Source organism: Melospiza melodia, chromosome 3 (genome assembly GCF_035770615.1).
Source record: "Melospiza melodia melodia isolate bMelMel2 chromosome 3, bMelMel2.pri, whole genome shotgun sequence".
In the NCBI taxonomy this organism is placed as follows: Eukaryota; Metazoa; Chordata; class Aves; order Passeriformes; family Passerellidae; genus Melospiza; species Melospiza melodia.
The window spans coordinates 2,945,186-2,971,797 of NC_086196.1; the positions used below are offsets into that span (position 1 = coordinate 2,945,186).

General features: G+C 39.2%; 1 protein-coding gene across 11 annotated transcripts in view; it reads left to right on the forward strand.

The window, feature by feature from the left end:
- The window catches only part of DST (dystonin), a 289,433-nt gene that overhangs the window by 118,225 nt on the left and 144,596 nt on the right, over positions 1 to 26,612 (forward strand). For 10 of the 11 annotated variants that reach the window (XM_063150658.1, XM_063150659.1, XM_063150655.1 and 7 more), the window contains 6 exons: positions 9,395 to 9,561; positions 23,884 to 23,996; positions 24,118 to 24,224; positions 24,754 to 24,873; positions 25,203 to 25,298; positions 25,377 to 25,504. In XM_063150658.1, the coding sequence (XP_063006728.1) occupies positions 9,395 to 9,561; positions 23,884 to 23,996; positions 24,118 to 24,224; positions 24,754 to 24,873; positions 25,203 to 25,298; positions 25,377 to 25,504 (731 nt within the window). Of the gene's footprint in view, positions 1 to 2,912; positions 3,351 to 9,394; positions 9,562 to 23,883; positions 23,997 to 24,117; positions 24,225 to 24,753; positions 24,874 to 25,202; positions 25,299 to 25,376; positions 25,505 to 26,612 lie in introns of those variants that run through there. The other variant, XM_063150656.1, reaches the window with a different exon arrangement.

Below are 26,612 nucleotides of genomic sequence, written 5' to 3' on the forward strand. Positions count from 1 at the left end.
TCTTCAACTCTGTCAGGCTGTGCTGTGCCCACTGCCCTGGGGAGCTGTTCCAGTGCCCAACCACCCTCTGGGTGAGGAACCTTTTTCTGATATCCAACCTACACCTCCCCTGGCACAGCTTGAGGCCATTCCCTCAGCTCCTGTCACTGTCCCCACAGAGCAGAGATCGGTGCCTGCCCCTCCCTCCCCTCACAAGGAGCTGTGACTGCAGTGAGGCCTCCCCTCAGTCTCCCCCAGGCTGAACAGACCCCGTGCCCTCAGCTGCTCCTCACAAGGCTTCCCCTGCAGACCCTTCACCGTCCTTGTGGCTCTCTCCTAGGATAGCTGCAGTTACACTGGCTGCATTCGAGTAGATTGACCTGCAATATACAGAAGTAGGGCAGGATTGCTGGAAACACTGATCTTGTAACCAGTCCTTTAGAGCTGATTCTTATATTTCCGCTGTCTCTCTTTTCTTTTTTTTTCTTTTTTTTAATTCTACTTCAGTGGCACCTGATTTTTGAAAAATTGAGTTACTCCTAAGAAAAATAATCAAGATTTCAAGTATGAATGAAAGAGGATGTGCAAGATCTGGGACTCTGTAAATTACTGACTGCATTACAAAATGTAATTGTCAGCTGTAAAATGACAATAATGTGTTTCTTCTGACCTATCTTGAATTAGATATTATTTTATATTTTTGTGACAGTGTGACACTAAATCTACAGGAAATTAGGCATAATAGTGTACTTATGGGACATTTTCTGTTTGAAAGGTGGTGGTATCAGGGTGACTGTTTAAGAGATGTAAGCAGTTTAATGGAAATACATATCAAATCACACTCCAGTTAAGCTCAGTAATACAATCTAATATAATACTGTTTAGAAACCTTGATACCCACATGTATTAATTTAAAAATGGACATGCACTGAAAATTTAAATTTGCAGTATTTCTAGGGAAATTCTCTCCCCCTGTGAAATTTATGGAGGAAGAATAACAGCAGTGTACTAGTGGTAGGTTACATTAATACATTTTGAATTAGAGAGCATGAAGATTTGCAGTTCTCCATTCAAATGCTGGAAACTTGTCTTTAATATTTTACATAGTTTCTGCTTTATCAAGATAATATTTTTTAATATATATCTTGAGACCATTATACTATGATCTCTTTAACCATATATTATTACTAGGCATCTTGTTGTTAAACCATAAACTGTATCTGTGTGAAATGAAATCAGCCTTGGCCCATTGCACTGTAAAGTCCTTAATCATCTTTTCTGATGAGAGAGAAGAAAAAGAAGTATATATTTAGGTTAAAAAGCCTCATTTTTTTTTTGTACAAACACAGGGATGTCATTTAGAAAGATATATTTTTTTAATGTGTTTTTCTGTTAATGAAGGAGACCCATGTCAGACCCACGTGGAAGTGTTCTTTAAATCAGTAAGTCCTCTGGTCTTACCTAAAAGTCACTTTTCTAAAGTAATTTTTCTAAACAGACTAGGACACAACTTTTTCATTATGAGTAAAGGGATCAAATGTCACAAGTGCACCTGTATGTTGAGCATGCTACAAATGCAAATACAAATTGAGGCCAGGAAAGAGTTTAGTCATGGAACAAATGTCAACTTTGAAAAGAAACATGTTAGCATTGTGCCTGTACATAGCTGCCCATCTGTCACAGTATTCCGTGGTGTTACAGAATAAAATTTTCTGAGCATTACTGTCTGCTTTTACCCCAGTGCCTTGAGAGTAATCATCAGTGAGCAACTATATCCTTGGAAATTCTTTGGGGGCTCATCCTAGATCTTTGCTGTATTATTCATTCTGGATCCTGTCAGTAAAATGTGGAATACTTCAGTGGAACGGGCCTCTGGGGATAAAGTCTCTGGGTCTCATTATTGCAATTCCTTTTCAAATAAGCAAGGGAAAGTCAATGGTAACACCTGATAATGCCTGGCAAGTCATTCTGTAGTTATTTCTCAGCATGAGGAACCATACACATCTGTCCTTGGGACGTGTGCTGGTTTTAGTAGATTTCACATATACATGACAAAAACAAAGAAGTAAGTTTAAAAGATTTTTCCAAACAAGGTATACTAGAGGTTAGACTTGCTTGCATTTTAAAACTGTATATTTCTACTTAGTTTTAGGTATAGTTATATATACCTAAATCTTATGTATATACACCTTGGATCTTATATTCAGAGCTAAACAGAAATGCCTTACAGGAGCATGGGAGAAGGATAAAACTCCGTTTTTGTAAACAGTAAACTTAAGGCCTGTTTTCTAGATAGATTGGCTTTTATGATTTGTTTCTCTTTTATCTGCCAGAAGGTTTAACTCTGCTGCGAAGTTTCAGCCCCAGTACACAGTGTCGCTGCCCTGAGCAAGCTGTTGTGCTTTTGTGATGGCAGTGAAGCAGCAGGTTATTTATAGCTGACAAATCAGCGAAAAGTCACATTAACTGCTCTGAAAACTCCACATACAAATAAAAACTTGACCCCCAGCAAGCTGTCAGAGCAATTTCTGATCCTTTAGTTTAATCTTCCCTTTTGTGGATCATTGGGTAGGTAATAAAAGCATATGAGTGCAAAACAAGTCTGCCGACTAAACCCCTGCTTATTTACTGTGCTGCTTACTTTTGGATTTGGAGTGTAGCTAATAGTTTCAAAGGTTGCTGCATATTTTTCTACTTTATCTTGCTCAAGTTACTAAGTGAAACAGGAAGTTAAAATGCATGTGAGAAATTTCTATTGCTCATAACTGCTATGTCATCTCTGTGAAAGGCAATCAGCATTACAGCCCAACGCTGGAACAGTGATGTTTATTTAAGAGGATTGGTGGCCAGAAATAAGCCACAGTGTCTAATCAGACACAGGCCCTGCCTGGGCAGCGAGCCACAGCGTTTATTGCGTGTGCATTTCTCATAAGCAAAATGGCTACGTACCGAGGCGGGTGCAAGTGAAGTCTGGAAGAAATTACAGTGGAAACAGCAGTTCTTAACTTTCTGAGGAGGATTTAAGTTTATTTAAATATATGGGAATGAATGAAACTGTGTGGCTGTGAGTTACAGACAGCCAAATGGGGAATGTCTGTGGATGCGTGAGGGCTGAGAAGGAAGAACAGTGTTTAGATCCTGCCAAAGCTCCCTTAAGTCCCGATAAACACTCCCCTGGAAGAAAATATTTCAGAAGAAAAAGGAGAAAGAAATCAACCGAGGTGGGATCAGATTCAGTGCACGTTAAAGAAAATGAAGAAAAAAGACAGTGTGAAGTGGAGATTGCAGAAAACGTCAAGATTCATCCCAAGGATGTGGGACTGGCCGACTTCCTCCCCGGGAGAGTGACAGTGGCTGGTAATGCTCTGCCTGTGAGTACAGACCTTTCGGTTGATATTGCTAAAGCAAAAGTTTTCTTGCGCGAAGCAAAGAGTGATTCTCTTTGTCGAGAGAGCTTTCATGGTGATAATCAGGGACGCGCCAAGTCTGATGAGACAGACACACAGTTAAAGGAACAAGACAAGAGCAATGCCGAGAAACACTGTGCGTGGAAAAGGAAATGTTCACAGGATGATAACAGGAGAGAATTAGCATTCCTGAAGAAGTCCAGTGGTCTTTGTTATAGAAAAGGAACTACTTTGGATTCTGCTCTCCACATTTTAGGCAGACAACATGAAGAAGCTGAGTTAAATGTAACTTCTTGCAGAGTCATTGAAAATGTTCCAGAAAGCAGTAAATCTGAAAAGTTGTATCATTTTCTTTCTCAAAGTATAAGTGATTCGTTACTCGAACAAAAGAGGTTTTATCCTGATGCTGTACTTTCCCATTTGCCAAAAGAAAAGGTATTATTTATCATTGCACCAAACAGGAGCAAGGTAAATATTTTGATACAGTGCATTATCTTTGAAAGGTAGCTTAGAATAAATGTTGGAACAGTAATTTTTGTATTACAAAAATATCTTCACTATGCTGTGTATGAATCTTTTACCATGCTATGATACTATGGATATTTGTAGGACAGAACATATCACTTGATATTTTTCAAAGGCTATGTAATAACTCTATACTTTCGGACCATTGACATATTCTTGTCCTATTTTTCTGCATTTAGTTTGATTTGCTTCCCAATTTAGGAAACAGATTTTCGTATTAAAATGTTGTTAGAAGTTGGAGTGAATTTTAGAGTTCTCATTCAGTATCTGCAGTAAATTTTCTTACCACCAAGGAATATTTCTAATTTTCTTCAGTTATGACCAGTAGGAACTGAAGAATGATAGAGCTATGTAGGCAGCTTTAAATAGAACGAGTGAACATGAATCCTTTTAATAGCAGTCTACACTCCTTTTTGAGGATCTTTCCTCCCAAACTGTCTAGATGAGCTATTAATATTAATTATCAAAATTCCATCTTCCTCTGAGGGTAGGATTATTTTGTTTTTACAATAAAAGAAACCAAAATACAATCTTAGTGGCAGAATATCTGAAGGAAAGCAAAGTTTTGGTAACCATGCTTACCAATTCAATCCATATTTCCAGTTTTGCCCCACCCATCTTTGGGATAACTGAAATCTGTACGTGTGAGTCAAATGCTGACACCAGGATCTGGTCCAAAATGGATCCCCCGTGCTCAGTGGGGACATCTGAGCTTTCAGTTGAGTGAGCAGAGGGAATGGGCACATGCCAGAGGCATTCTTTCCAGCAAAGAGCTAGCTAAATGTCTTTTGCTTATATAATTTACTTTTCTAACAGGAATCAAACAATACTTTGTCTGAGCTTAGTTTTTTAAACATAGATAACACACCCAATTACGACACGCGGTTCACAATAGTACAAATAACCTCGTAATACACACAGAGATCTTTGCCCTCCTTAATCTTAGCTGGAATTCAGGAACAGCTTAGGAATGCTCTTTGATTTGTACAAAACATCACTGCTGAGTAAGAGGGTATGAGGTTTTTTCAGCTAAGCATGGCTGCTTTTTCCTGAATAATGAAAGTAATGCCACTTCTAATACTGCTGCACTAATTACTCCAACCAGGTCTACACCTCTTGTTACCACAGAGCAAGGGAGAAAAAATAAGATTTCTGCTGGGCACCTACATCAACTGATATTGAGAAAACATTGCATGAATATAAAACTGACACATCAGGCTAAATGCCTCAGTTGCTAAAATCAGTTCAGTTCTCTTTCTCAACCCAAGATTCTCAGTATAAGTAATTTTAAGAACACCAAGGTTTGGTCTCTAAACAAAACCAGGAAAAACTGGATTTCAGACTTTAATTACTGTGCAAACTCAGAACCACTTTCCTTCTGATTGTTTTTGAGATCTAAAAAAGCATTTTAATGTCTTATATTTCTGTCTTTGTTATACTAAGTAAAGCTGGTATTTATAAGAGTTTGCTAAGGTCCTGTTAGTGGCCTGAGCTAGCACAAAAATTTTGCAGTTAGCAATCTCAGCATTACCATTTTTTTTACTGAAACTACAAAGATCAGCAGCCTTCCCTTACCTGTGCTGTAATGTACTCTCAGCTTACACAGTGCCTCAGATGTGGCTGATAATTGAAAGCATGTTGACTTTTCAAACTGAGGAGCAGACACCAGAGCAAACTCATTGGTACAGTTGGATAATTTGCTCTGTAACAGAGATACGACATTTTACCCTCTGAAACAGTATGGCCTCCTCTACTGAAATACATCCTTGGAGTTTCTTGCTGTGGCATGGCTTCTTATGCATGTAAAAAATTATGATTTTGTGTTCAAATATGAGCTACTTCATTACCTCTGTTTTCCTGATTACAGAGCTCAGCTTAGAGGAATTTGCTAAAGTGTTGCTCTTGGTTACTCATTAATAGCTTTGGGAGAAAAGTTTCTTACTTTCTGCTGAAGCCTAGTAAGCATTTCTCAGATCATGGTGTGGCCTGGAAGAGAGATAATACACCAGCAGAATCATGCAACTCTAGCTCATTATATACTTTTGTGCAGTTTAGTGCATTATGTCAAGTTTAGTCTTGCTTTGAAACATTTAGAGTTGGATGGAGTCAGAGGGTAGACTTCTTACTATCTGTATGAGTCTTGCTCTTCTTCTGTTTGTGGTGTGAAAATGAATCACAGAAATCCAGCACCATTGTTGATCTCTTGGAAAAACCTTCTTCCGTCTGCTCTGCTCTTTGGGCTCCAAACTGCATCACTAAAATCAGTGCAAGGAAAGAGCTTGAGGCTTTTTGGTGTTTGCATTTTGTATACTGTGTGATGCAGGGGGAACTTACAGGCTGAGAAAAAGCATGTGCAGTAGCAGAAGTGAACACGTTCTCCCAGTTATAAGCAAGACAGAGTATTTAGTGCCAGTTAAGACTTTGATCCCGAAATAGAAGGGCTGCATAGAGAATTTCCTCTGATGCTTTTTCTTGCATAACTTTTAATTCACAGGCTTTGAGATAATTTGGAGGACTGTATCCCTGGCAAACAACTGCTCAAACTCATGCAAATGCTGTAATTTGTTCTTTACACACATAAGGAACAAATGTGCTCTACTTAAGCAGTTTATGGTGACCAAATGATAGGCTTGTGGGATACAAAAGGTTCACACAAACTTTGCTTGGAAGGACTAAATTTTATGAGTAGAAGATTTGATTTCCCATAATTTATTTTCTGTTCTATCATTCTTAGTTTAATAGTTCTTATGTTTTTCTCCTATGGGAAGTGATGTTAGAAATATTGATGATAATGCATAGTTGGTGGATAAGTATCTCTACTGTCCTCATGGGATTATCAAAGGAAAGATGGGATCTCTCTCTTACTTACACCTTATTTTGTTTTGGTGGTATTTTGCTTGTTAAGAAGTTTTAACTTAATAGGGCACCTTGCAAACTAGAGCCCATATTTGTAGGGGTAATTAAATATAACCATTTGACTCACCATTTCACTTAGAGTATTTCTAATTTTAAAATACTATTTCAGTGTTTATTTAAAAGTCTGAAATGTTAGCCTTGAAAAGTGAAATACTTTATTTAGAGAATAGAAGTGCTCAGGCTGTTTCAGGTCTCAGGCGATGTTAATGCTCCTTAACCTGTAGGGAAATGGGCTACCCCTATGAGTGAAAAGCCTTTTCCTTACTCTTCAGATGGCTAACTAGCGTGCTTGGAAGATTTTAGATCAAAAACCTGTTGATCTTCATGTAATAAACTGAATTAATGTTTTAGCCATCCAAAATTTCAAATGTGAGCTACCCTAATAGTCACGTCCAGAGTAAAAATTCTCCTTTTGTTTGTGTCCATGAGTAAAATGTTGTTTATATCTAACACCAGATACTAGTACAGTCTTCAGAAGCTACCTTGATGTTTGACATTACTTGTTTCCAGGGGAATCTAATGTGCACTCAAACATGCTGTGTTTGCACTCTCTGCAGTCTGAAGAGCACAGATCCATCCCTGCTCAATTAACCGTGAAGGAAGCTAAGGGTTTGAACTCAGCAGTAAGGAAGGGCCATTAGCAAATTGCATTTTAGCTTGCTCATGTTAGACTATATTAAAAAACCTGATAATTAAAGATTATACTAAATAATAATTGACAGAGGACTTTCTGAAAATGACAGAATAAAAATATAGGTTTGGGTTTGTTGGTTTTTTTTTTTTTTTTTTTTTTTTTGCTGGACATCTGGCACTTGGGGATGACATCATCTCTTTCAGAAGCGTTGTCCAGATAAGCAGTATATGGTTGACTTCATTTACATTGTGATCTGGTTGTTCTCTGATGAATAGAAACTAAAGCTACTGAAAAAACATTTAGTTTGCTTTCTTGCTTTGAAATACCAAACAATAAAGCTAACCCACAGAAAAATCTTGTATTACAGCTGAGTTCCCTAGATTTTTACAAGAAAACTTTCAGAGTGATTACAAGTTGGTTTTTTGCCACATTGTATTTTCTGTTGTCTTTACAGACACGACTCATCCCATCTGTATTTCATTTAGTAAATAGTCTTTGCAGGATTTTGATACCTAGAAAGTTACAAATTATCACAGTTCTCTACTGTGTTTTGAACGAAAAAAAAAGGTTTTTTCCCCCCTTCTGTTTGATCTTAAAAATGTGCTGAAGCTGGAGACAATAGGATGGAAAAAATGCTGTCAGGTTATTTAGGGGCTGGTTGAACAGTTAAAATTGTTTTGCTTTCTAGCATTGGTGTTTGTATTTTTCCCTTACATAGATCCAGCAGATACAATGGCCTGTGATAGGTGTCTGAAGGACTGCATTCACAACTTGTGATTTTGGGATTACTTGAATAGAAAGTAATGTAATTTTTCCCCCCTACATTAAGTTTATTTATAATTTACTGTATAGGTGTAAATGCTCGTCATTCTCTGAAAGTATGAGAGATGGTAAAGCAGAAATTGCAGTGAGCTCCATTGCTGTGACATCTCTAGGGGTCTTCCTCTAGTTCCCTGCTTCCCAGTGCTTCCCACCATGTCTTAGGCCATGACAAAGCAACATCTGTAGACAAGCTATACATCATTATTTACACTGTGATTTTGTGGCTTTAATGTGAGAAAATCCCATAATTTCCAGCCTAGCCTGTTGGAATTCCCCCTGTCAGAGCCCAGACAGAAGATATCTTGGGTGCTGATTAGGGAAAAGTCTGCTTTATATTTATGCTGTGGTAATTTTCCAAGGAAACTGACTGAACTTCATTAAGGGATGATCTAAAGTACTATAAAGTAGTATTTGAATGTAAAATTCCCAATACTTTCCTGCTTTCCCTGAAAAGAAGTTGATAATCCTTAAATAATACAGTTGAAAACTGAACCTTCTTGATCAGACAAAATTTCTATTTATAATCCTTCAGTCTTTTAGTCCTAAAATTAAAATTCCTAAAATACTTCTCAGAAAATTTTGTCTTAAAACTGTTGTTATTAGTTTTCACTCAGAATGACTGTTTTGTTACTGAATTCCAGGACATGTACTATAAATCAATTTTTTTCAAGAGAGGATTTTCATAGCTATGAATAAGATAAATATGGCTGCTGTATGACTATATACATATAAATATATTGCAATTTATATATACTTATATAGCTTTTTTACATAATTGGTGTCATACATAAAAATAGATTGTATTATCAGCATAAATAAACAGTTAAGTATTTTGCATGATGCAATAGTATTATATTGTACCCAGAAATTAAGAGACTGAGAACTGGCTAACTGAAGAAAACTGAATTTTGTATTTCACATTGAAGATACTAAGAGTGCATAAGGATAAGACATGAGAAAATATTCATACAGTACCTGAATAACAATTGTATTCATGTATGCAGATACCAGACAATAAATTCTCCAGCAATGCAGAGTGATTTTTCTGCAGTATTTTAAACCTTCTTATGGATTTGATGTAACTTCAATTTTTACATTAACTGTGTTTTAGATATCTGATATCCATGTTACTGGGGAGTCAGAGGACATGTCTGCTAAAGAGAGACTGCTCCTGTGGTCACAGCAAACAACAGAGGGTTATGCTGGAATACGTTGTGAAAATTTCACTACCTGCTGGCGTGATGGAAGGTTATTTAATGCCATCATTCATAAATACAGGCAAGTACTCTGTTTGCTCCCTTGGAAAATGTTAATTACTGCATTTTAATATACAAAGAGAGAGGGCTCTATGGTTTATGCTGTAATAGAAGTGCAGCTGTGGAGATGACACTGACTCTTCCTCGGTGATTTCCTGCTCCTTGCAGCCAGAGGATGCTTTGTTAACATTTGTATGTCCCTCCTTCCTCAGAGAAGTATTTCCATGAATCCTGTACATCTTTCATGGGACATGTCCAAGCTGCTAGGAGGCATGTTTTCAGAATTCAGTCTTCTCCACAGTCCTTTTTTGTCATACTGATGTTTAAGTGTAGGCAGGGCAGAGGCAGAACTGATCACCAAAGTCCAAAACTGCACTGCTGGTGAAAGCCATCAACTACTGTATGACTGTATGATATGTCTGAGATCCCTGTCTTCCTTGTATGAATTTACCCTTGGATGGCCCTGGAGTGTAGAGCTTCTTCAGTGTTTATGTGTAGAGCCCAGACCTACTCTGAGATGCATTTCCTGTAAAAAGGTATTCTCATGGAAAATGTGACCAGCTGGCTTGAACGTTATCAGTCTGAGAAGGTTAACTTTACAAAGTTAAGCAGACATGGTAGAGTCACTGGTGGCTGTGACCAGAGACTAAAGGCACAGGACATTAACTTGAAATGCAGCTGAAAGTGTCTACTGACAGGAGAGGATTTCTGATTCTGGATTCTAAGTGAGAATAAGTCTCTCTTGACAAAGCTGCCTTTGGCATCAAGCTTGTCAGAGATTTAACCACTGATCTCCTCACTGTTCTCTCTTGGTTGGTGATGTGACTTTATTGTGTATTTTATTGGTTCCTGAATTGACTAAGAAGGTTTGTGTGTTAGAGGACCACGTGGGAGAGTATTCTTCCTGCTGGGTTAATCAGTGTGTACCAACTTGTCCTTCACTGCATGAGGTTTTCTGGATTTATCATAGCATGTGTAGTTTGTACTCTATGCCCTGGAGCATATAATAAGGAAGTTTAAGGGTACATGATTTCATTGGTATAATTTAAAGGAGTGTCCCCAGTAAAGGCAAATTTGTTTTTTTTCCTTGCACATCCAGTGAACAGAGCCTGGAGTAGATTATTTTGGTTTTGGATTTCCTCTTGTGGGATCACTTGGCCCACCACAGAAGGAGGTCTAGGTAGACACAACATATACAACATGATCCTTCTGGGGATTAGGACACTAAAGTAAAACAGGAGAGAGGTGCAGCCTTTTTCACAGGCTGTGTATAAAGGCTGCAAGCATCATGCACAGTGCTCCAAGTCCCTGAGAAGCTGGCTGTGGCAGTGCATAATTCTGTGGTAAAACAAAGCTGCATCTCAGTCAATGAGGTTGTTTTCTGACATGCTTCTGTTCTTGGTAGCTGGTCAGGGAGGAGGTGCATGCCAGCAAGAAAGTCTCTTTTAGTAACATTGGCAAGACAAAAGGAAATAGCTGGCAGAAGGCAAGGCTGTTTTACTTGAGACAGAACAACCAAAGGAATGAACACAGCACAGGCAAGTATTTGAAAAAATAAACAATAGGAAAGCTACAGAGGGATTGGACAGAGAAAAAAAAGGAAGGAACTCAATGAGATGAGTAATGGAAAATATTTCCCAGAGCTTCTTCAGAACCTTGTATCTCTTCATAGAGCAGTGTAGACTTAACTGCTCAAGCAACTGGTAATTATGGTACAGACCAGTTAATAAATAATGAAAATCTTGAATTCTTCCTCCAGCTGTGCAAATGTTAATACCTTGGGATATGACTGAATTGCTTTGTTGCATGAGTGTTTCTGACATTACCCTGTAAGTTTCATTCACAGTGTTTCAGCAGGGAAGAACAGGCACCTTTGACTCCGGTCTGTTGCACAAAGCAATTGATTCAGTGACTGGGGAGCAGAGTCCCCATTTTGTGTGCTTCTGTGCCAGTTTCCTTTGAGCTTAACTTCTGTCTGTAAACATAACTTCACTTAAGGATTTTGTCCTTCCCTGGAATGTTTACCAACCTTATCTAATGTGTTTTTGCTGTGAGAAGTTACAGGTTGTTGGATTCCGTTTCAAATGGAATGAGAGTGAGATTCTTCTGCTGATTTCAATGAGTTTCTATGTTTCTTTCCTTTTTTGTTTTGTACCATTAAAACAGAGAGAATAATTTCCAACTATTGCTCACAAGAGAGGAACAATCTTCCCAAACAATCATCTGTTATTTTTAACTATATTGTTTTACTCCAGAGACCTCTTTTAATGCTTCATTTGTCTTCTGAGCAATAAGTAGGTTAAACACTAAAAGATCTGCACAGTTCTGGCAGTGATTCTCCATTTGCTCTGTTTGTCTGTTTTAGTGGCTCCCAGTTTGTGGATCACAGGTGGTGTCAGGAGCTGGTCTGAGCATCCCGTGGCTGCTGCCAGCTGGTGTGCTCCACCAGGGTGCATGCCCAGATGTGCCTGCTTGGGCTGTGGGGTGGGACCGTGGTGCTGCCACTGTGGAGCACCCCCGTGGGGACACAGCTGTCACTTGTGTTGCAGTGTGGCAGCCCCCTGCACCAGGTGTGCTGTGCCCACTGGAGAAACCTCTCTGCAAAAGGGGGACAGGGCTCTTCGGGTGGGACATGACTTCCAGTCCTGGAAGGGCTTTAATTGGGCCCAGACCTTACTTTAAGGGCCTGACATTTAGTGCTGTGACAGTAAAACCCAGAAGGCTCAAATGCCAGGGTTGTGTCTAGAACTGCAGTTGTACTGAGCCGCAGTAAGCTGGGTGTTGGCTGGAGGGCACATGCCATGCCAGGGCACAGCAGCAGGAGCTCCCTCACGAGGTCCATCAGGGCAGGGCCTGGCAGTCAGGGCACGTTCCACTGCCCCAGGCAGGAGCAGGGCAGCCAGGGGGGCACCAGGGCAGCCCCAGCCCCTGCACTGGGCCCTCCCTGGGCTGTGCTGGGGCTGGACTGCAGGGTGCAGGGTGGCTGCACCATTGCAGGGCCATAGCTCAGCTCTGGGCCAGAGGCCAGAGCACCAGCAGCTCCCAGAAGACAGCCTTGGCCCACAGCCCTGGCACCAAGGCTGAGAGACCTTCTCTGGCTGCTCCATTGAGAGCACAAGCCAAATGAGTCCAACACGATCCCTACAGTCAGTGGTCCATGAGACAGGGAGATGTCACTGTCCAGTTCCAGGTGACAGGATAGGAGTGGCAGGTCATAATTACCTCCTCTCCAGTCATACATGATTTTTTTTAAACTGCAAGTACATACCAGCTTCTAGACTTCAGGAGATTGCTGAAGCTGTGAAGGGCTGGGCGAGGAGCTGGGCGGTGACTCAGCTCCAGCAGGCAGGGAGCCTCTCCCTTCAGCAGAACTGGCAGCCTGCCCTCTCTTAATGGCAGGTTAGAATTGTTCCTTTTGTTTTTCCCTCTTGACAGAGGATCTTAGCACCTTTTCATGCAAGCAAGCTGAGATTTGTGGTGCAGAACGGCAGGAATAGTGCATGGATATGCCATGTCTCCCCCAGGAAGCATGGGAGATAGTCCATAAGGCTGGGATTTCCCTGTCATCCCTGTCACACCCACTGCAGCACCTTGGTGGCCCAGTGGGTGACCCAGGTTCCTCCCTCCCTGCACCCACAGCTGTGCTGGCAGGGCTCCACGTGCAGTGTCAGGCAGGCATGTGGGCAGTGTAAGGTGCTGGAGCTCACACCCTGGAGTCATTCACCCTCTCTCCTGAGCAAATGCAGGGTATTTGTTTTCTGTCCCCTTGAGCAATGAGGGTTAGGTCGTCAGAGCTTCTCATAAAGGCCTTCAGTTACTTTCTCTCTCACTTCTGTTAGCAGTCTGAATGACTTGCCAGTGATTTTGTAGTGCCCTTTTAATCAAGGAAAGTAATTTTATGAATAACGGAAATGAGAGGGGAAAATTTCTTTATTTGAGGTACTTGGATCCATATACCACTTGATTTTTTCCCAACACCAAATGTAGAAAAAAGTAATTTTTTTCTATTTGAGAAGATTCCTTACATTTTCAGCAGTTTGCAGTGGTCCATGTTTACAGGGAAAGACTGGAGATTACTTGGCTGAAATTTTGTAGAGTATAGAAAGTTTCCATTTACATCCTGTACATGGTTAAATCCCTGGGAACAGGGCTTCACACTGACCTCAAGAACTGCCTTGGTGGGGGCTCCATTGCAGGCCCTGGAGTTTGGTTTAATCATAGAATCACAGAATGGTTTGGGTTGGAAGGGTCCTTAAAGATCACCGAGTTCCAACCTCCCTGCCATGGACAGGGACAGCTCCCGTCTGACCAGGCTGCTCAGAGCCCCATCCAGCCTGGCCTTGAGCACTGCCAGGGATGGGGCACCCACAGCTCTGGGCCGTGTCTTCCAGCGCCTCATCACCCTCACTGAAAGGAATTTCTTCTTAATATCAAATCTAAACCTGCTCTCTTCTGTGGGAGTTCTTGTCCTTACGCAGACCAAATCAAATGATGACATTAAAAAGTGTGTTTTAATACTGGGCATTGCCAGATTTGTATTTGTATTTAAATATATAAGCTATCACACTGTTTTTTTAACCTCCGCGTTTTTCTTCAGGCCTTTAGAGAAAGCTACAGATACACCCAGGAGATTTAAGAATATTCTGTATGTCTCATCTGTTATATCATTTGCCTTTTGCAGCTTAATTTTTCATTGAACATGTATGTTATTTTATTCGATATGTTCTGTTGCAAGAAATCTGACTTCAGGTAGTTTCAAAATTATGTGATGTTCCTTCTGTGCCATCACATAGTATGTAGCAAAAACCTAGAAGCCAGACTTTGAAGCTGGAGGCAGACTTTAATCAGAGTGTAATGCCCAGATTTTTCTGAGATACTACCACCTACACCCTGGAATCTTCATTCTGCAGCATTATCACATTAAGTGTTTCTAGTCACTAGGCTGTTTTGGGTAAATGCTCAATTTCTCAATTTTTATTTTTTTTTTTTTTGGTTTGTTGCTGGGTTGGTTTTTTTTTCTTCTTTTTTTTCTGTACATGCCTTTTGACCAGAAATAAGAAACACTAATTTTTAGAACTGCATCCTAGTTATATCCCCTATATATAGAAATAGTTTTTTTCTATAGAGAGTGAAAGCTGCTCTTATTTCAGTAGAAGTCATATGTCAGATGGGAACTAGTAATCTATATTGTAGATCTATACTACACTTGGCACATACATTTATTTTACAGCAAATTCAGATAAAAGGTTATACCAAAGTAGCCAACCTATTGTTTTGATCTCAGACTGCCCTGGACCTTTAGTACGTGAAAACTACAGGAATTTTCAGTTAAAAAGTGTCTAAAATGAAATGTAAGAAATAGTAAAAATAATAGCTGTAACATTTACAGTTGGCTGGCACGTGTAGGTGCTCCATCAAGGACAATGACTGTTGATATTCAGAAAACAGAAAAGGGTCACAGACTAACTAATCTTATTTTCTAGAGAAAAAAGATGAAGTATAGATGATAGGATCAGATTAATATCAGACATGTATGTTTTTTGTAAAAATACTCCTGTACACATTTTATTTTTGTATTCTCACAGCTTTTACAGTAGAGACTTAGTTTTGATTTTAGCATTTACAAAAGCGATTCCAGCAAAAGCATTGTGTTCTTGAGTAACTAGATAGTAGCATTTAATGAGTAGCTTCAGTGGTGCCTGGATGGTGAAAAATAGCATCTGTTCAGGAAGCCCTGCAAGCTCAGTTCCCAGATAAAGACACATTTTTAAAGTTCCAGTCTCAGGTGTTGGGTCTGTTCTGGTAAATGAAGCGGGTCCAGCCCCGAGGGTAAGTGGTACAGCAGGGCTTGGTGTGCTTGGCTGGGCTCTCCCTCTGCCCCCAGACAGCGTGCAGCTCCTTTGGAGCTCTCCTGGGTCAGGGCTGCCCTGGAGCTGGGCTCGTGTGCTGCCTGGCAGAGTGTGCCCCCACTCACTCACAGTGGGCACAGCCACGCTATGGGAAGGACTGGGGACCAGTGCCACGGGCCCTTGGTCTGCCTTTGGGCACTCAGACTGGCGCAGCTGCGTCTGGACCCCCAGGTGAACGTCAGCACCTGTAGGAGAGAAAAAGGATAACGTGTGTTCAGGTCAGGCAGCAGTGTGACAAGCTAGCAGGACTGTAGTGTACACGTGAAAGGTTTAAGACAAGAAAACAAGTGAGGTTATTTCGTGTAATGCCGTTCCAACCATTGCCAAGGCCACATGCAGACAGTTTCTATAAACTTTGGCACCACCTAGCAAGGATCAGAAATGCTACAAACAGGGAAGGTGGTGATAGGGTTAAAAGGGGTACATTTTGAGCACAATAAACATGTTTTTACTGTATTAAAGAATTTCTGTTAAAGAAATGCAGGGATCTGATACAGAGGAGCCTTTGTTACTGCTAAACTTTGTGCAAGACCTTAATGAGACCTTAAAAATACAAAGCCTGTGGTTTTAAGCTGCATTCAGTGTAGAGAGTGAGTGAGGAGATGGCTACTGTTCCCAGACAAAAGAGGCAAACAGTGAATGCAGCATGGAAGAAGTGTATGTACACGGGGTGCTTCATGTGGGAGGAAGAGGAATAGCAGCTGCAGTGTGTTCCCAGAGGAAGCAGCAATGTAACACATCCATAAATGCTAGATAAAGTGAGACAATTTTTCCAGGGTCAAAGTGCTTTGCTTTTGAAATGTTGCTATCATAACTAAGTATGCTTTCAGAATTACGCCGTGGATGTTTTTCTGAGTGTGGCATAGCATGGAGCAAGCTAGATTGATGGTTTGGAACAAGCTGTTTCAACCTAACCCAGGATGATTTGCTGTGTATATATAGTTGGTTGAACACTAATCTCCTGGCCAGCAGTGCATGTGGCATCCCTCTGATGTTAAAACATGTTGCAACCGCTCAGGTACTGACTTGAATACATTCCTTAAGGGGAGGGATAATGATGCCTCAATGTGCAGAAACATGTTGAGCACCCTTGGGGAATGAATGAGAAAGAAACTAAATATTGCACAGTGTCAAGCCTTAAAATGCTGGGGGATAAGTTTTAAATAAAGAGATTAGTTGGGTCTGCTGGTTTTGGCTTGCTGTTTTGTGACTTGTACTTTTTTGTAACCCAGCTTTAACAGAAAGAAAATGTGACTTTGGTTGTGTTGCAGCCCTCTTTCCATGCACCTCATGGTGTGGTTCCTACTATTTTCAACAGAATTTGTTGTGTAGAATAAATGAACTTGGTGTTGAGAATTGGCAATTTGGGAAAACATAAACTGTATTTAGGGTGCTTAAAAATATTGACATGTTTTTAATATTACTTGCCTGAGTATATTTCTAATGGATTTACAAATAACAAGTTACCTAACCTGGAGCTTAATTGGATGTACTCAGAAGAATTCTGTGATGGCTCTTGGTAAAGACTGTATTAAAATAGTACCAGAAGCATGCCTGCAATTTCAGCATCTTGCATTGTGGTGGTGGTTAGCCTTAGTGGGCATTAGATGGATGACTTCCAGTCAGTTGGGTTGATTAATTTCAGACCTGGGCTTGAAATTATCTCTGTGTATATTGTGCTGAATCCTACTGCTAAGTAGCAACTGAATAACAGTTTTGTTTTCACTGTAACTCAGAAAAAAAACCCAATCTGGGATGAAATCAAAGCTTTTTTTCTTGTCATTTTAATGGGAATAAAACATAAAGTAACAATTTGCATTGAAAGGCCAGATTTTTTTTAAATTGGGGGTTCATGTGTTTTGTACTCTTGCATCAGCAAGGACCAGGACACCTAAGGGTGTCAGTGTCTTAATGCAAAAGGATGTGGTGTCTGAGCAGTGGGGGCATATGTGCCAGTGATAAATCTCATAGGGAAATGTTTGGTCTTCAGGGAATGCCTTTGGCAAATTTGTGGCACTTGGAGAAATGGTTGTCTCCAAGACAGGACAAGGAGCCTTTGGGAAATTGTTTGAACTCTTTACAGTACATCACCATTCTTCCTCATTGGTAACTGTGCTAACTATCCCACTGGGAAGCCATTCTGTCAAGCAGCCACTACTGTGGTCTGGAGGGCATATTCTCAGGATGCAGAACAGAAAAACATTTTAGTTGGGTTTCTTCATTGTCTTTTTGGTATTCACAGTTCAAGGAAAAGTACATTATTTATGATTATTTTTGTGGATTGCATGGTGTCGGTTGAGGTTATGAGTTACAAGCCTTATTCCCATTTAAATTTTATCATAGCCAAAAATTGCTGAAGTTGCTGTACCATTACTGGTTTTGTAATGATGGAAACAGCTCTTCGTACTAAGAGAGTGTAAAAACTGATTTTAAATCTAGTGGAAGGACTAACAGATCCTTTCTAGTTTCATTCATGTTTGTACTGAGTTTGAAACCTGCATTGCAAACTTACTGCCAAGTTGTGATTAGGGTTTGTTTTGCATGGCTAAAGATGAACTCCACATTTAACTAAAAGATCTTTGATATTGCAATGCCACAATTGTGTATTTACCTAAATTTTAATTGGTATGGCAAGTTTCAGGTAAAGTTTTGCAGTGCTAACAAAGGTAGGACAGGCAGCTTTGTTAGGTTTGTTAAATTCAGTGCTTGTTGAGTCAAGGACATGCACAATAGAAGGAATTACCTGAGTTAGCTCTGTATGTTGTTAGGGGATTAATTAATGTTAGGGCACCTGACAGCTTTTGCTTTCCTTATTTTAAGTGCAGTTAAAATATTAATTCTTTTTCTGTGGGAAGTTTTGATATAATATGTTGGGATGTCTGAAGAATAGACATGCATTTGTAAATAGTGTGCCCTTGTTATACTGTCCATTGCAATTGTTTTTTTCAGTTTTTTTCATCATATCTGAAAATTTAGATGAAAAACTATGAAGAAATAAGCAAAGGATAGCTGAAGGGTTCAGATCACATGAGAATTTTTCAGCTCTCAAGGAAATAAAAAGGCATTTTTGTTCATCTTTATAAAGGGGCATTGAGTGAAATCTATAGAGATACATAAAATCATGTAGTGCAGGCATTCCTGTCATATCAATGGAAGAGGACAAACCAAAAAGGATAAAAGGCACAATGATCAAATTAACAGAGTATGTAATTGAGGCTGGAGACCTGTGGAGATTTAGAAAAGATTTTGCCACATACTTGAACAAACAATATGCGGAGCTGCATGCATCAGCATGCTTTTTTGTTTATCACAGTTGTAAGGATAAAGCTTTCCTATAGAGACATTTTTCTAATTGAAATCTTTGATTTTCTCTGTATTCTGGACTGTTGCCTAACTTCAGTGACATCACAGCTCAGCTTCACCCAGTGGTTTGATGCATTGGGGTAACTTTTTTTATCACCATATCATGTGTGAATCTAGAGCTTCTGAATGAGAGGGAAGTCTGGGGTGTAATAGAAGATAGTTTTGACTCAGAGTTGATATTTTATGTCCTTTCCTTGGCACGGGGTTTTTTACACCAAGGAACCTGCTACAGCACCATGTGCTGTATGTCCACGTGGTGGTCCTTGATTGTGCTGATGGAAGAGACCCGTACCTCCCTAATGCCACAAAGTCAAACCTCCCTGACATTCTTGAGCAGAAACTCTCTTCTTCCTCTTCTCTAAGTGATCGGACCATCCCTGAAAAAAAACCAGGAAAATGTGGTAGGCATATGTACTAGCAAAGGGTACCTCTGACCCTGGGATTTGCTCTCCTGGTCATGGCTGAGTGTGAGCACTGCAAACGTGGGGAACCAAGCAAAGTGTGTGGGGCACAAAGAACGGCACGGGGGAGCTCAAGTCCAGCCATCATTCCAACTGTGTTACTGCCTCAGTCTTTCTGAAGCAGGTTCTTTTGACAAGCTGTTTTGAGCAGGGCTTAGATTTGTACCTGATATGGGGACAAATTGTTTAGTAAGTTCTAAAACAGCGACTCTACATATAAATGGCTGTAAACACGTTGGTATTTTTATAACTTTGTTAAGAGATAGGCAAATGGTAGGCCTAATTATATAGGTTAAATAATATATGTTGCTTCATCATCTCATTTATAGAGTTCCTGGGGAAGTAACAGGAGATGCATATTTGAAAAGATAGAGCTAAAATTTCACTTTTGCATGAAATTTTTTTTCTTTTGCTTTGCAATGTTTCTGTTATTAATCAAAATCTCTAGAATTGATGATTTTTTTGTTTGTTTTTAATATTTTTGTCTATGACTGTGTATTCTGGCGTGGTCTTTCATTTGTTCTGGTAATCCTTCTATCCCTAATAAAGGCATGAGTCTTTCTCATTTTTCTGTGAACAATGAAAAAAATAAGTTTAACTTCTGTAAGCATTTTCCAATTACAGCAGTGGAAAAGCTAATTGGACTGTAGTGACGTGGTGCACTTCACTCTGCATCTTCAGTCATGTTTTTTTGAGTTCAGCTTGAAAGTCTCTATGTTAGTGTTTCAACTAAATATAAGCCAAGAATGAAATATCCTTTAATATCAGGTTATTACTCAGGCAGCCTGCAAAGTTTTGACTGAGAAAGAATTGTGGAGATTAAACAGTTTAGATGGTTCATGTAAATAACTTCAGACTTCTCAGCCTTCTGAATGCATTAACAGAATTTTCATGTGAAATATTACTCTGATATATATGTTTTAGTAAAGCTTAACATTGTTGTAACTTGAGCAAGTGTCATCCCACAAGAGTGAGGAGAAGGATGTGACTTCTTCGTCATTGACTGGGAAAATAAAGCTCAGTTAAACATCTTTTTCTGTTTTGAGATATCAAGTCCCATTCAAATATAATATTTTATTTTAATGGGAAATATTATAGATGCTAATTTGGATCTTGAACTATTTTGCTAGGTATTAAGTTCTGGCAATGAGAAAATCTACATGTACCTAATGTTATTTATAATGTACAACTCTGATTTCAGGGAGTCTTTGCAGACCAGAAGTATCTGCTGTTATTCAGATACTGCTCTCTTCCCTGTCTTTCTGGTACTAGGTGTTGTTTTCTTGAATTTATCATAATTTTGTTAGCTTCCTAATTCATGTTGTATTATTTATGCTTTTTTCCCCATAATTTCTGATACAAATTGTATCTAATTTCTAACACCTACACTAAGATCTGAAATGGCAGCAGCAGATTTTTAATAAATTAAATGATTAATGGCTCTTAATGTGGAAGCCAAACCCTTGACTTAGGTGTGGCTGCAGCAGAAGCATCTTCTTTGCATGGAATGTTCCAACTTGACTGGTGTTTGGGATGTTTATGTGTGTTTTCATGGCAAGGCCCCAGCCCACTGAAAAATCTGCCATAAGATGACTCACAATATTATGACAGAAGGTAGAGTCATTGTATGTTACTTAAAAGGCATTTAGTTTAATTTGGTCTTGATTATGCATAGAACTACTTAATAATGCTATGTAAAGTGGTATGAAATATATTTATAATACAATACAAATAACTTCTACAAAACTCATATATTTGCTCTATAGCCTTAAAAAAAAGGGAATATTTTCCATGATGGACAATGCTTATAAATTGAAGTGTTTGCTTCAACTATGGCAATTAATGTATTAGAGGATACTCATCACAATTGCAATTTCAACAGTTATTTTGAGTCAGTGGACAGGTATCTCTGCAACCTTACAGCAAGCAAAAATGGCATTTACTTATATTTAAAATTGCAACAAGTCCCCACTATTAAACAAAAGGAACAATATGTCAATCAGTGATTTTTGGATGATGAGCCGTGTTTTTTGGATGCACTTTTCTCAGGCTAAAAGAGTCCCTTACTGAGCTCTGGGAGGTAACTCCTTTCCCTGTGGATTTGCAGTACATCCCTCTATTACCTGTGAAGAGGAAAGGGTGATCTGCAGAGGGGGAGGCCCCAGCCCCAGGCAGCATCACCTCGCAGGTGCTTTTGCATTCAGGTGATGATGTTTGTCCTTTCCCTCTCAAAAGCCATCAGTGGACTCGCTCTCCATCAGCTGTGGAGCCTTCTGGCCACTTTAAAGAACCAAAGACATGCACTACCAAGACAGGCATGAATGCCATCCTCTGTAGTATTTTCTCATAGACCAAGGCTTTAGATAAATATAGACCAGTTAATCTAGTTCAGTATACTGGGTGCTAAGTGTATAATTAACTGGAAATGGCAGTAGTAGTATTCATTGCAATTTTCCCTTGTTCTTAAAGGGAGCTGTAATATAATCCAATGCTGGTAGGAATTTCAGGGATGGGAAATTGTGTTTAAAAGATGGGGAGGCATCTCACAGAGTAGGCTCTTCTTCAGCTGGGTGGTGAAGCTGCAGCACTGATGTAAAATGATTTATTATGGGAGAGCAGTTGTTTTTATTGATTTCATTACCTGTGTCTCGGTGAGAACCATGTTACCTCTTCAACTGAATGAAAGCTTTATTCTAATGAGATTATTGTGTTAGTGTCTCTGCAGCTTGCAGCTCGTTTTCTGGGAATAGTCAGGGCTTTTACAACGTGTTCTTTCATGTTCTGAGAGTTGGCAGTCAGGCGGTGCAAGATTATTCTTGGGACATTTTTATCAAATGTGAAACAAATGTAAAGAAGGCAGGAGGAGAAAAAAATAACCTAAGCAACAGTGTTACACTTACAAAAACCTGATTCTCTTGTCAGAACTGCTGTTAAAGCAATCTTTATTACTCATACCATCTCTATTATTGTGGCTGAAACAGGAGATGGGGATGCTCAGTTTTCTTTTCTAGTATTGTCTTTCATTTTTCATGGATTTTCTGTGCTGCTGAGAGCAACGGCTGATATTGGTTTCATTGCATTGTTTTCCTTGCACTGAAATTCAGAGGAGAGCAGCGTGAGCTTGATCATGCTCCCACAGAGCATATTGGAAGTGGAAAGCCCCACTGCCCCAGGAGGATTATATTGCACTGCTTACATTTTGTTCTTATTAAGTGTTCTTTCGAGGCATAATGGGTGCAGTGTTATTATCTGTCTTGTACACTTGTCTTCAAAAGAGCACAAGGAACGCAGTGATTCTAAATGGCTGAAAAGAAATAGATTTTTCTTTACAGTGCCCTTGTAGTCAGTTCAAAGTCAAGATTGTACTGAATTTCCCAAAGTTAATGCTGTTTTGTTATTGAGGGAATTTAGGGTGCTGCCAAATGAAATGTTAGCATTAATTTTGAACAATTGTATTTAAGAGTTTTATTCCTATCTCTTGCAATTATTTAAAACTTCTACTTGGTAAAACTAAGAAAACAGTTTTTATAGAAGCAAAAATGAGAACATTTAAGAATGGAGTTGTTTGCTGCTAGTTGGATACCAATTTTTTTTTTTGGTGTTTTGTTTTAGGTGTTTCTTTCATGGTGAGTCTAGTTTTCAGTAGTGTAGGATTTCAGAAGCAAAGGTTTCAGAACCTTGTGGCTCTAGTTGACTTCAGTGAGATGAGCTTTTGCTTTTTTTTCTGCTGAGCTTTGCTCAGCACGTTTGAAAATTCCTTATTTCCTTTTGGTGGACAAGTGCTGAAAGAGGCAAGGAGCAACACACTAAGAATCACAAGATCTAAAACTCAACTCCTACATAGCAAACATCAAGGGCAATATTAGTTTTGAAGTTTTACATTAATTTAAAACATTAAAGTAGTGATGCTGGTACAGGATTGATAGAGGATAATAACTATGAGCCTTAAAAATATTTATAGGCAAGATTGGCTTAAGACAATTATTCCATTAAAGCAAGCATACTGTGGCTGGAAATGGAGTTTAGCAGGATGAAGGTGTGGAGGTTTAAGTGCACGGGACTGAGAGTTATAAGAGAATTGGCACCAATGTATATCTGAAAGCAGGGCTTAAATGTGTTTGCAGAAGACCCCTTTAAAGCTCTTCAGAAAATATTGAAGTGGTGTTTTTGTGACTGTCTTTGTTACTGTGTGGCTTCTGACACATGCTGAAGAATTTGATGCAGAATGACTGAAAACTTGTGAAGGCAGTAGAAAGTAACTCCCTCCAGTAAAAGAGAAAAGTGAATTTAATCTTAAGGGCAGTGGAAAGGACAAGATGTTGAAATACAATGTCAATGCACATGAATAAATATGCATAAGAAAATACAGGTGTATGCAAGGGATGGCTGGAAACCAGCTTGTACATGAAGAGCAGAATGTTGTAGTTTTCTGCTGCTTGTGTTTCTCAGTTAGCAGTGGTCTCAGCTTGTTCACCTGATTTTAGTGAAATCCTTCTATAATGAAAACTCTGTTGCTGTGTCAATCCATGCCCATGGTTTGATTTACCAGTACAGCAGTAATTTAACACTGGTAAAGAATTGTAATCAAGTGTTGCTGTTTTTATTTGACAGGCCGGACCTGATAGACATGAATACCGTTGCTGTTCAAAGCAACCTCGCAAATTTAGAACATGCTTTTTTTGTAGCAGAAAAACTTGGTGTTGCCAGACTTCTGGATCCTGAAGGTAAGAGTGGTTTTGTTGCAAAACCCCCAACACTAAAATAAAATCCAATCTGCCTGCAGGTTGTAGCTGTGGGCATTGTTACAACTATGTGATAAAGCACTGTTCTGTCTTGCTCTTTTAGATGTTGATGTTTCCTCACCTGATGAGAAGTCAGTAATAACTTATGTGTCATCACTTTATGATGCATTTCCCAAAGTACCAGAAGGTGGTGAAGGCATCAGTGCAAATGTAAGTAGCTAAACAACACTTGTGTAGTGTGTGAGCTACATTAATACAATTCTGAATTTCAGATCCAGAATGTTAGCTAGATCTTCCATAGGACTGCTGTAACAATTTTCTTTAGCATGGTTTTTCTAACCTGAGGTTTTAGAGTCTTAGCTATTTCATGTCATAGACATGAAATTATTTGTGCAAAGAGCTTAACTGAAAACAGTGTGTCTGATTTGGAGAAAGATCGAGTCAAAGTTCTTACTTTTCAGTTGCGAATATATAAATTATGCCTCTCTGACTCTTACCAGCTTGAAATTTATTAATCTAGAAAATATTTTGTTTTCAGTAGAATTATTTGGGATCAAAACTGAAGACCAAAATCATATAAAGAAAACTTTAACTGATCTTTAAAGAGCAAATAAATATTGTTTCAGAATTGCAGGATTTCAAAATCTATTTTCTATATACATGAAGTCTTCAAAGCTGAAGCAGAAATGAGTTCTTGATGATTTTCACCTCTTCTGTAATCTGGGTTTTGCTTTGGCAGGATGTTGAAGTCAAATGGGTTGAATATCAGAATATGGTGAACTACCTCATGCAGTGGATCAGACACCATGTCACGATAATGTCTGACAGAACATTTCCCAATAATCCTGTGGAACTGAAGGTGAGGTGTGGTGGTTTAGACTGCTTGCTGGAATTACACTTTATCTTACTGACTCAAAGCATACTTGAACAACTGACGTGCTTGTTGATTTATACAATCAAGTCGACTGCAGAACAGTACTGCTCCTTAACCTTTTCAAAGTATAATCAATATGTTGCTAGCATATGAACAATCAAAAGCAAATCTTTACTTTGTCACTGATTGTTTTTTGTAGAACTCTAGTTGAACAGTATAAAGGTAAGCTTGTGAAGAGTATTAGAAGAGGGTTTGTAGACTAAGGTGATATTCATTGCAAATAAAACATGATGTTATTTTTCATGTTTCTGTAGGCACTTTATAATCAATATTTACAGTTTAAAGAAACAGAAATTCCACCGAAGGAGACAGATAAATCAAAAATCAAACATCTATATAAACTGCTAGAGGTAAGTTTTGACATCATTGAAATGTATAGAAGTTTCTTTTCTGTGGCCTAAAATAACAAGTACATATGAATTTTTAAGGTCTGGATAGAATTTGGACGCATCAAACTTTCTCAAGGCTACCATCCAAATGATATAGAAAAAGAATGGGGAAAGCTGATTATTGCCATGCTGGAAAGAGAGAAGACCCTTAGACCCGAAGTGGAGAGGTACGCTAGTGAATATTTGACAGGCTTTGTTAATACGTTTTCTGTTGTTTTAACCCATATTGAAAGTTGTAAATACCTTCTTCTATGATAATGTCCATATTATTTTTTTAGATCAAGCATTTCTGTCTTTGTTCAAGGTCTGAAAGTCTCTACCTGCTTAGAGGCAAGTCCAGACATAAACAACTGTGGTGGGCTCAGAAGGTTGTGATGAACAGTATGTGGGCCTCAGATCATCAAAGCACTTAGGCACATATATAACCACTTTCTTTGTGCACTTAGTCAAAGCTGGGTTTATACCATGTCACTGTCTCCTTCCATCTTGATTTCATATAAGGACCATCCTCATCCCTTACATGAAACGTGTGTTTTTCTTGGTGCACGGCATTCTAGAAGTTTAAAAAGTTGGTGGTACTTGAGAGCACACCAAGTGTTTAGATGTGGAAAGGCATAGTAGCCTTTCATGAGAGTAGGCCGTGGGACACTTTTTACATCACTGATAGCATATTAAGCATGATTAAAGTCTTGATGCAGTCTGAGAGCAGTTTTTAATGGTATGTCCTTTTAATTTCTGTGGGAGATACAGGTCCTGTCCATTAATTAATTTAAAAACTCTGTTAAATGATTTTTGGGGCTTCTACCTGTGGGTAGATACAGACACCTGGGTCTGGATTCATTCTGCTTGACCTTATGCATCCAAATGAGACATCTAAGATCTGAATCACATCTTCCTAGAGAATCTTGTTTCTGACTTTCTGGTGATGACAGGGTAACCTATCTCTCTGGTTTAGGTACCTGAAACTCGGTGTAAGGAATCCAGCCCATTGTATAGGAAGTCCTTAGCAAGAGAGATTTCAGCCAGAGGACAAAGCCAGTCAGAACTGATTAAACATGTGTCATGCTTACAAGAGCAAGAGCATGACTGAAATGGCAGATCCAGTAGGAGGTGTTGATTCACAGCACCCAACTGTGGAACAAGTTCCTACAGAGGAACACGAAGCTGTCCACACTGAGTTTTCCCTCTTATGCAGAGCAGAACACTGGAAAGCAGCAGCAGCAATACAGCCTGCTAGGTCTTGTAGGTTAATCTGTCCCAACCTGCTGAGAGCAA